Raw genomic sequence first — 11,851 nt, forward strand, 5'->3', positions numbered from 1 at the left:
CTCCCTGTGAGGTCTCCTTCGATGGCAGTGGTCTCGTCAAAGGCTAGTGCTCCTCTCAAGGGCTCCTGCTTTCCTGACTGTCCCCCTCCAGGCAGCCTTCCAGGCGCCTTCAGGCCTGCATCCTGTGGCTCTCCTAGCCCCCGCTCACATCTGTGGTATCAGTACATTTGTGAATGAATCCCCCTTACAGCATCCCCACTCACATGCCGCTGGACCCTGACATGCATTCTGGAAGAGATTCCTCCCTATCGTCCATGTGATTGTGAACTATTTAACTTGGTTTGCTTGCTCTTTCTTCTCCATTGTAACGATTCCTGGCTTCTTCACACAAAGTGCATATGGTGTGCAATTATTAGAGGAAAGTGCTTTGAGACTGCTCTATTTTCTTTAAAGTGTAACTGTTGTCCATAGTGACAAGTAAGAGAGAAAACAAAGGTAGGTAAAATAAGGGCACATCTTTATTTTGCTACAAGGCAGTAAGTACACCGTCATATCTCAAAAGTTCAGTGCTGGCCATTTTGCATCAAATGTTCTTAAGGCAGTGACTGGCTATCAACCACAGTTTTCTGTCTCCCCAGTTGCAAACACAGGATCCATGCAACAGTTCTGAGACCATACACTTAGAAACCACAGGGGATGCGGATCAAATGCAGAACTCCCAAATTATAAAACAGTCAGGCTACACTCAAAACAAAAAACATAGAACATCAACAACACAGATCTCCCAAAAAGAAGTGCAATGCATGCTTTTATAAACCAACAATAACAAAAAAAACCACAATAAAAAATGCAGAGTCTCCCAAACAAGTTTTCAAATGTATTACAAAAGGAAAAACAAAGTATATATATATAAAATTAAAAAGTCTCAAATACTAGTGCATAGTCAATTACCTAACACCAAGTTTCTTTTCTTTCCGTCCAAGCTCTACTGCCCCTCTGATACTAGCAGCATGTCTACCGGCTAAGACCATAGCAGCAAAAAACGTTTTTCATTTGGCATTTACAAAATTAAATTACTGAATAAAAATATAATTTTTTATAAAACTATTTCTTACAGTAATAATTTTTAAAGCAAGCTAACAGAAAACTCATAAAATGGTTTGGTACAGTAAATGTACCTTCAATGTCATTAACCATAAATGAGCATTTACAATCTGGATCAATTGTCTCATGGTATTAAGTCTATACTTACAGTAATGCTTTTACTGATTTTTAAAAATATATGCATATGTTTAGTGATCAAGAAAAGTGAAATACTGGAGTACCTTCTACGTGTAAAATTTCAAAAAACCCATCATAGGAAAAATACTGATCTGTTGGATCCTTTAAAATACAGATAAATCATTTTATGTTTTTAAAAAAATCTGCATTAAGATATTAACAACTGGCTACAATTCATTACCTAATAATTTAGGTAAGACTGTTATTTATTTTTAAAAATCCTTTTAGTTGGGTGAAATCCAATAAGATTTCATTCAACTAAATGCACCTGGTGCTGCTCTCAACTGTTGTACCACAACAAAAATAGGTTCTTCTCCCATTCATGAAAAGTTTCATGTTGAGGAATGATATATCCCAAGTTAACTTGAAGTGTTCTGAAAACCATAATGCTTTTCTGGAAATGTCTCACATGACCAGCGTCCGGGCTGAGAATGCATTCACGTATTTACGAGCTTGACTGGAAGCTGTCATCTGCTCCTCCATCTTTCCACAGGATGCAGGTTCCCAGGTACTGCTACAAGGCTGATGGGGAAAGACAGGGCAACAGGAACGTCAGACAAGGAAGCTCATTTTATAGTCCCAGCAGGGCCAGCACTGACCAAGAGATGGCAAGTGGTTGACACCAGAAAGGCTTTGTCAGATAGAATCTTACCTCCCTGGCCCCCAGAAATCCGGTGTTCTTAAGGGATATGGATGATCAGAAATTATATGTTAAGAGGGAAAACCCATTCCAAGCAGCTTCATAAGATACAATCACATCTTCACATTTTAATGCCTTCTGACTATCAGGCAATTTTACAAAGCTGGAGACAGGAATGAGCATTATTCTCCAGATACCTAAGGTGAGCTATGGCCACCTACTCACTAAGCAAACTGCTGAGTGCCTGAGCCACAGCGCAAAGCAGCTCATGCATGCACTGGAATTGATCAACACCTGCTAAGTGTTGTATATACGTTTTCATCAGTTACTTTAGAAATAGTTATCAGTACAGTTTAATTTTTTTGTTTGTCTCAAAGAGTCATGCTCTGCCATACCAGGCTGATCAGTATCGGCATAATCACAGCTCACTGCAGCCTCAGCCTTCTGGGCTCAAGTGATCCTCCTACCTCAGTTTCCCAAGCAGCAGGCACTACAGGCACATGCCACCAAGCCCCCGCTAACTTTTATATTTTCTGTAGAGGCAGGGTTTCACCATGTTGCCCAGGTTCGTCTTGAACTCCTGGACTCAAGTGATCTGCCCGTCTTGGCCTCCCAAAGTGCTGGGATTACAGACATGAAATCAGAATAGTTTAATTTTTAAAGATACACCAGAAGACACAAGATGGACCTAATATCTAAGAACAGCATCTCCATGTCAGGGACAGTGGCACTTCACATTTCACATGCATTATCTCATTAAAACAGCACAACCACCCCGGGAGGCTGGTTCATTCTCTCTCTAGACAGGCTAGAGAATGGAGACAGAGAACGGAGGTAACTTGCCCAAGGCCACTCTGTAGGTAAGTGGTGGACTGGCTTTGAACTTTGCTATCTCCAGCTCCTGGGGTGCCTCTGTGTTGCCTCAAATGCAAACATGTACTATTTATGCCCCACTTGGTTTCCAAAAGGATGTAAGATGATTACAAAAGAAATACAAGACAACAGAGTTTTAAAATGTGTATAAAGCAGAGTCATAGGGAAACAGATTTGGAAAAAATGAACACAGTTGGCTCTCCGCATCTGTGGGTTCCATATCTGTGGGTTCCACATTTGTGGGATCCACATCCATAGATTCAATCAATGGCAGATCAAAAATATTCAGAAAAAAATAATTGCTGTGTATTGAACATGTATAGGTTTTTTCCTTGTCATTATCCCCTAACAATATAACAACTATTTCCACAGCATTTACATTGTATTAGCTATTGTAAGTAATCTAGAGATGATTTAAAGTATACAGGAATTAATGGGCACAATGTACATTATTCTGGTGATAGATACACTCACAGCCTTGACTTTGACCACTATGCAATACATCCATGTAACAAAATTACCCTTGTACCCCATGAATTTATACAAATAATAAAAAAAAATTATATGGGAAGATGTGTGTAGATTATATGCAAACACTATGCTATTTTATATCAGGGACTTGAGCATCCACAGACTTTGGTGTCCTTGCAGGTCCTGAAACAAATCCCCCATGGATACTAAGGAACAACTGTAACATGAAGATGGTATGAGATCTGCACACAAAACTCCTGCCATAAAGCACAGTGCCCCAGCTAGATGTAATCTCCCTCTTGACTCTGATCTCTCTAGCAGTCAATGCAGAGAGGGGAACAGAAACACAAACAGATGTAAGATTTGGTGCCAGTAAGCTCAAATGGAAACCCGTGGGTTAGAAAAAGCACTATTCCTGGTATTGCTATCTGGAGGGATTATTTTCCATGGGACAAAAGAATAAGAAAGACCTTAGCTTTTCAGAGCCTACAGTGTCCTTTATGAGACAGAATGGACACACGTGAAACAGGAGGAATAATAACAGGCAGTGTGTGCAGGCTTCTGGTGTTACCCAAGGGAAGAGGGGATGGGACACGGAGGAACTGTCAAGGCAATGCTGTGGGGAAAGGGTGAAAACAGCTAAGATTAGGGGAAAGGTGGAAACACAGCGATGTCATCCAGGGAGCGAGAAAGCAAGAAAGAGGCAGGAAGCTGCAATTTGTACATTGCCAGTGGGAGGGGATGTGTGTGTCTGGGGAGGAGCAGAGAGAGAAAGGGTTAAATGACAACATAAAACAAGCGCTCACTATATGCCCCCATGCCTCCAAGTGTTATTTATATAACTCCTCTCATTTAATTCTCACACAAAACACCTGTGGCATAGGTACCATTCGCCGCATCCATTTTACAGACTAGGCAATTTGAAAGGAAGAGAGGATTTAGGCGCCATACTCAAGGTTACCCGGGTAAGAAATGATGGAGCAAGAATGTCACCCACAGGACCACACCCCTATATTCAAGTTCTTATCAGGAACAATAAAAGGAACCTGGGAAATTGTGTGCTCAGGGTACCAGGGCCTTGGAATCCAGGAAAGTGTTGAGATGGGGTGTGAGAGTCACCAGACTTCTTAACAAAGAAATATAATTCTACTAAAACAAGCTACGGGTTACAGTGGTAGGGTTTTCTTGCCTAGTTGCTGGAACAGTTTCCTGACTTTGGGTTTGCAGTGTAATGTTCTAGCTTTTAAACTTTCCTAGGGCATAAAGCTTGTGCCATCTCCCCACTGATGTCAACAGCACTGTCTATGACTAGAAATGTTCACTCTGAAAACTCAGAGGCTCAATGTATAACTCAATGAAATACTACATAGCAGGATGGATTATCATAATATTTTCCAGGAACTGAGTATCTCAAAAATGACAAGACAAAGATAACAGACAGGTATTCTGAATTGCCTTCTATTCTGAATTTAATGTTTTCCTAAACAAAATTACCAGGGTAGTTACAGTATTTGAAATAATTCTGAATAAATCATGTTTCTCTAGCCTCAAGCATGCAGGTGAAACACATATCTCTATGGTGTCTATCTGTCCATACAAATTCCCAAAACATGAAATTGACACAGGAAACCAGTTAGAAAACAAAATTTAATGTTATCTTTTCAATTACTGAGCTTGCATTTGCAGTCACTACAACAATGTGACATATTATAGCGACTACTTGAAGGTGAATAGTAAAATATGGTGAATATGAAGTACGATGCAGGGCTTACGGCAATGATTAGATGCACGTGGAGCCAAGAACTTGGATCTTAAAGAACAAGTGTCAAAACAGGAAGCAGAATGAAATATCTTAATATCATAATATCTTGTATGTAAATTGAAATTTACATAAAGATACACAAAGAAAAGTAAAATACTTGAAACGAATGGAAGGAAGGGGAATGAAGGTGAGAATGGAAATGTGAGAACCAAGAAAGAAAGGATTGTTTCTGTTTTGCTCTGGTTAAGAATTTTTCCAAAGTCTTTAAAATGGCCTATTAGAATTTTTTTTTTTCCTATTTAGCTGGGCTTCAATCAATATAGAATTTTCTTTTCTATTTTTCTTTTTTTAGACATAGGGCCTCATTCTTTTGCCCAGGCTAGAGTGCAGGGGCATGATCACAGCTCCCTCAAACTCCTGGGCTCAAGCGAGCCTCCCGCCTCAGCCTCCTGAGTAGCTGGGACTAGAGGCGTGTGTCACCATGCCCAGCTATATATATATTTTTTAATTTTTTTGTAGAGGGGGTGAGTCTCGCTATGTTGCCTAGGCTGGTCTCAAACTCCTGGCCTCAAGTGATCTTCCTGCCTTGGCCTCTCAAAGTGTTGGGATTAAGGATAAGCCACTACAACAAGCCAGAATTAATTTTCTAAACGTGTAAATTATCTTAAATTTTTTTTTTTTTTTTTTGAGAAGGAGTCTCGCTCTGTCGCCCGGGCTGGAGTGCAGTGGCCGGATCTCAGCTCACGGCAAGCTCTGCCTCCCAGGTTTACACTATTCTCCTGCCTCAGCCTCGCGAGTAGCTGGGACTACAGGTGCCAGCCACCTTGCCTGGCTAGCTTTTTGTATTTTTTTTTAGTAGAGACGGGGTTTCACCGTGTTAGCCAGGATGGTCTCGAACTCCTGACCTCGTGATCTGCCCATCTCGGCCTCCCAAAGTGCTGGGATTACGGGCTTGAGCCACCGCGCCCAGCCAAATGTTATGTTAAAACAATTTTACGCGTGCTATTACTATGCTTCCTGTTAAAAGTCAAGTTCTGTGTCTTTTTTTGTTTTTGTTTGTGAGAGAGGGTCTTGCTCCTTGCCCGGGATGGCATGATCACAGCTCACTGCAGCCTCCATCTCCAGGGTTAAAGTTGATTCTCCAACCTCAGCCTCCTCAGTAGCTCGGACTACAGGCAGGTGCACACTACACTTGGCTAATTTTTGTATTTTTTGTAGAGACAGGGTCTCACTGTGTTGTACAGGCTGGTCTCAACCTCCTGGACTGAAGTGATCCACCTGTGTTGGCCTCCCAAAGTGCTGGGATTACAGGCATGAGCCACTACACCTGGCCTAAAAGTCAAGTTCTGAACCTTTGTAATATAGTCCTTAGGTTGACTCAGAATTCCCAAAGTCAGTTCAGGAGAATCTAGTACTAAGTATTATCAACTGAATGTATTTTCAACTTGAAATTTGACTGTGTTGCTGTGAGATCCCCTACATGGCTCATCACTTTATTCATATTTAGCTCTTCCTCCAGGACTAGGTATTTAAAAATGAGATCACTATAAAGAAGGTACCATATATTTGTAATCAGAGTTCTGAGAGACCTTTCCAAATAGTTAGCTTCTCCTAAGTCAAAAGAGAATTTACCAAGAAACAAATAAAAATGAAATATCCAAATTCCAGAAAGCATAGCATTTCTGAGTCATATATTCCATGAAGCTCAGAGCTAGGGCAGCCAAGATGACTTGGAACGCCTGATTCTCCCAGTACAGACAAACACCAGGATGTGGTAGCCACCGTGTACAAGAACCACTGTGTGCAGGAACAAAAAGGCCACCAAGCATGACCGAGGGAGCTCCTTTTCTGCACCAGGAAAGCACAAGACAAGCACATCTTACCACAATAAATGAAACCAACCGGTCAGAGTAGACATATGCCTATGCTGTGAAAGTCAAGGGAGATCAGAAGATTGAGTACTTTGGTACAAAAAAAAAGAAATGCTCCCTTTCTCCCGTCTTACCTGAAGCCTGGGGCCCCATGCCAACTTTTCATGCAGACAGAATTATTTTGACAAAGGAAGATGAATGTCTTTGTGCTGGAAGAATATTTTTAAATACTGTCATACACAATCTTTGCAAATTCTCCTTGTTCTCTCTCCGTAAACTTTAGTTTCATTTACACTAAAGAAATGCTGAGAATTATAGGTTTCTGCATATGAATTCTTGTGAAGTTACTAACCCATGGTGCTCTTGCAGACATGTCACTCTATCATAATTCATTTCAACATTAATACTCCTACCCACACATCCTCCTCCTGTGGCCGGGGAGTCATCTCGCTTATCCTGTAATGTGCCTTTAATTGCCCCTGGGCAGAAGTGAACTATAAACAGTCTGTCAAAGCTTTAACTGGGATATCCTGTTAAAGCACTTTAAATAAATATCGCCATCCTTTGTAGAAAACAGAAGAAATAAAAAGAAACAAGACCATGTCCACAGGTGGTTTTCTGTCAGAATTAGATGATCTTCACATTTTCATTCAGAACATGAATAGTTTTTTCATCAAGCTGAACAAAAACGGTTCTTATTATTATATTCATACAGCAACTTCACCCAGTATCTGCTGGCTTCAAAAGCCTTGACAAATTATGTGTTTTACAATTTGCTGACCTAATAAGAAACTTGTATAAACTGAAGAAAAAAAAAAAAAAGGTAAAACCAAAGCAACTCATTAGATGGTATTATGTTTTTACTATGTTTTGTTTTAAAACAATAAATAAGCAGGCATCAATGGTATCTAAAACAGTGAAAAATAAGAATTTTCTGCTTATTCTATTTCATCTATCTGAAAAAAAAAATACTTACTCTGGAGTAAAATTCTAAAAATGAGAATTCCTTCCCAAAGGGATATCTTTTGAAAAAATGGATCAGTTATAAGAGAGACTGTAGAAATCTTTAGTTGTCTCTTGAAAGTCAGGGATAAGCTTAAACTGAAATGTTGCTAAGGTAAGGTTAATGGTTACCTAACTTTTCTCGAGAGTAAATGCTTCCTTAAGTTGGCACAAATCAATTAAATGCCTCCAATTTCAGCACTGCTGATTTTCTACAGAAAATAATCTTAAAAGTTAGGGAATTAAAAGTCGAGATGGTGACTAGAAGTTGCCTCATCCACCAACGCCTCCACTTCCCAAGCCTAAATTAACAATTGCAAATGTGGATGGACGTGGATGGACCTTTCCCAAATTTGGAGTTCGTCCCAGATGTCTCTAGAGGTCTCTTCACCTTAAATGTTGATAGACTTTCTAAGTTTATATCATATAGCCTAGGGTGGCACAACTTTTTGCAATATTCTTTTCCTTAGTCACATATGAGTTCCAGACTATTAAAGATTAAGACCAGAGCCAAATTGCTCTAAAGCAATTCTCTCTTTGCTGGCCTGCCCAAGGAAGATTTTATCTCAATGTTTATTCTCTCTAAGTGTCACCAAACAAAACAAATGAAAAATCCACATCTCAAAATGTCTGGGGCAGGTCATTCTGACTCTGAGCTCAACATAGCTTCTCCCTTCTCAGTTCAACCCAAAAGCTGTACACAGAAAAGCTGCTTAATTTATAACGTTTTTTGAAAGCAGGTCACTGAATTACTACTGACAGCTATGTGAATTTCTGCCAGGGTAAGTGGAAAAAAGTGACCAAAAGGGAGAACCAAATGAGTGTGCAGGCATCCAGGGGAGCGGGTCAGCACAGCACACTAAATGAAAAAGGCTCAGAAAGGTCTCTGTCGCGTGCAGACGGTTTCCATGTCTGCTTAAATGCCAACACGAGCAGCAGAAAAATAGAGAAAACCAGTAAATCAGTTGCTTCATCTCCATCATACCGCAAGGTCTGACTATCTTTATTTCAAGGAATCAGTTGAATCAGCTCTCTCTTTTGCTGACCCACTGACACAGTTCTGTAGGAGTGGGACAGGGAATAGCATGCCAGAGGAAATAATATACCACAATGAAAAAAACAAAACAACAAAAAAAAACACAAAAAACCACCCTGGCCTTTGATGAGGGCTTCTTGCCTGCATTTCAAGGACAGGGACTATGTGGAGCCTCTGCCTAATATACCACCGGTGTACAGTGGCAAGTGTGCCGCCATCTTGAAAGCAATATTATATCCATTTGATCTTCACAGTAACCTGTGTGATGAGTGAAGGATATTCCATGGTCCCGAACTTATAGTTTGCTTAATTTTGTTCACTTGATGAATTAAAGTCATGCCATTTGAAAATGGTAGAGTCGGCTGGGCGCGGTGGCTCAAGCCTGTAATCCCAGCACTTTGGGAGGCCGAGACGGGCGGATCACGAGGTCAGGAGATTGAGACCATCCTGGCGAACACGGTGAAACCCCGTCTCTACTGAAAAAAAAATACAAAAAACTAGCTAGGCAAGGTGGCGGGTGCCTGTAGTCCCAGCTACTCGGGAGGCTGAAGCAGGAGAATGGCATAAACCCGGGAGGTGGAGCTTGCAGTGAGCCGAGATCGCGCCACTGCACTCCAGCCTGGGCGACAGAGGGAGACTCCGTCTCAAAAAAAAAAAAAAAAAGAAAGAAAATGGTAGAGTCTAGCCTGGAACCCAGGTTCTGCTGCCCCCATATGCTTGTTTATTATACTGCTTATCAATGTCTATAAGGCAAAAAGGATTTGCCTTATTTTTTGAAAAATATAAAATTTCATAAACAAATAACATAAAGATAGGAGCAATCTAAAACACACTGAACTGAAAGCTAAGGAGAGTATCAACTGCTAGCAATATTCTAAAATTCTTTGATGCTGTGCAAATGTGTTTAAATAATAATGGCTGGAGAAATTTCTTTAACTTAACTTTCTTGTTTTAAAAAAGTCAGGCCACGGGCAAGCCAAGTCAGGAAATTAAAATTTAAGGCTGTCATTCTGTGGTTACGAAAAAGAGGAAAGTGAGTGAGTAGAAAGCCTATGAACACATCTTTTACTCTTGGGTTTTAAATAGGAATAAAAGGAAATTATAATTTAAGAGAAAAATACAGAAGTTCAGAAGGCTTATAACTTAAAATACAGTTTTTGATTTACCAATAAAAATGTCTACCTTAAGAAAAGTTGATTAGCATAATGTGCTTATTTCAAAACATAAAGGAAATGGAAAGCATGCTGAGGGAAGCAGGCAACTCTTTTCTCCTTGCTGAGGAGGGAGCTGTGCGTCTGCCTCGGTCTCTCTCGGGTAACTACTGAATGGTGGGATCCAGCAGCATTCCACAGTGCCTTTCCTGCCACAAATGCACGCTTTCTAGGCTGAATGTTTTCACTACTTACTCATGTGTAACCACTTTATAAGCTTCTATACTCTATCCTCCACCCCACACAATGTGGAGAAAAGGCTGAATACTGACAATGATACGACATGAAAATCTCATATATTCTCAGCCACATGAAAGACACAAATATGAAAAACATCTCAGAACATTTTTATTGTAAGAATATCCTGTTTGCTTTTACAATTTAAAATTAAAACAACTGTGAAAAAAATAAAAGAAACACAATGATTATAAGATTATGCAGCTGTTGCAAATTCCTTTTGGAAAAAGACTAAGTAATTAAAAAAAACAAACATAACATGACTGTACATAACGGCTTATAAAAGCCTCTATTTAAGCACTGTAGATTATAGATTAGGGGATACGTGGAGAGTTCCGGATTATTAAAATTCACTGAATCTTGGCTGGGTGTGGTGGCTCACACTTGTAATCCCAGTACTTTGGGAGTCTGAGACAGGCAGATCACCTGAGGTTGGGAGTTTGAGCCTGGCCTGGCCAACATGGTGAAACCATGTCTCTACTAAAAATACAAAAATTAGCCGAGTGTGGTGGCGGGCGCCTGTAATCCCAGCTACTTGGAAGACTGAGGCAGGAGAATCGCTTGGACCCAGGAGGTGGTGGCTGCAGTAAGCTGAGATTGTACCACTGCACTGCAGCCTGGGTGACAGAGTGAGACTCTGTCTCAAAAAAAAAAAAAAAAAAAAAAATTTGTATCTCAATGACAACCCATATAACAATGGGCAGACTTAGCACCCTGATTTTGGTGTCTATGTACCATTTCTCACTAAGACGATTCAGAGCACCATGGGGAAATGGCTGATTCCAGTAAGAGAGTAAGGAAATATGGCTATTCAATTAAAGCAACTTAAATTCATTCAAATTGAAAATTCTGTTCCTCAGCAGCACTTGCCATATTTCAAGTGCTCAAAAGCCAGTGGCTATCATAGTGGATAGCAGCATATTAGAAATTTCCTTCACATCACTGTAGAAGTTCTATTAGACAGCACTGGACTAGAGAGTAAAAGAGATTTAAGAGGCTTAACCAAATGCAATGTGTGAAATTGTTTCAATTTTGATTCTTTTTTGGATTAATGGGAAATTTAAATATACCAGAGAATGAGAAGATTAAAGAATTATTGTTAAATATGTAATGATGGTATTAGGTTATATATAAAAATGTCTATGTTTAGAGACTCATCTGGAAGTACATGAGAATAAAATGTTATATTAGTTGGAATTTACTTTAAAATACTTCAGGCTGGACAGGGTGGCTCCTGCCTGTAATCCCAGCACTTTGGGAGGTCAAGGCAGAAGTATTGCTTGAGCCCAGGAGTTTGAGGCCAGGCTGGGCAACACAGGGAGACCCTATCTCTACAAAAAACCAAAACAAAACAAAACAAAAAACTAGCTGGACATGGTGGCATGTGTCTATATTCCTAGCTACTCAGGAGGCTGAGGTAGGAGGATTGCTTGAGTCCAGGAGGTAGACTGTAGCAAGCCATGATCTTGCCACTGCACTCCAGCCTGGGTGATAGAGCAAGGCCTTGTCTCAAAAAAAAAAAAAAAA

General features: G+C 40.2%; 1 protein-coding gene across 1 annotated transcript in view; it reads right to left on the minus strand.

The window, feature by feature from the left end:
• Positions 1-436: 436 nt before the first annotated feature.
• The window catches only part of MYB (v-myb avian myeloblastosis viral oncogene homolog), a 36,955-nt gene continuing 25,540 nt past the window's right edge, over positions 437-11,851 (minus strand). Inside the window, exon 16 of the mRNA XM_011962114.1 lies at positions 437-1,743. Within this exon, the coding sequence (XP_011817504.1) occupies positions 1,627-1,743 (117 nt within the window). The 3' untranslated portion in view covers positions 437-1,626. The remainder of the gene's footprint in view (positions 1,744-11,851) is intronic.

The sequence above is a fragment of the Colobus angolensis genome, unplaced genomic scaffold, assembly GCF_000951035.1.
Source record: "Colobus angolensis palliatus isolate OR3802 unplaced genomic scaffold, Cang.pa_1.0 Scaffold58, whole genome shotgun sequence".
Lineage (NCBI taxonomy): Eukaryota > Metazoa > Chordata > Mammalia > Primates > Cercopithecidae > Colobus > Colobus angolensis.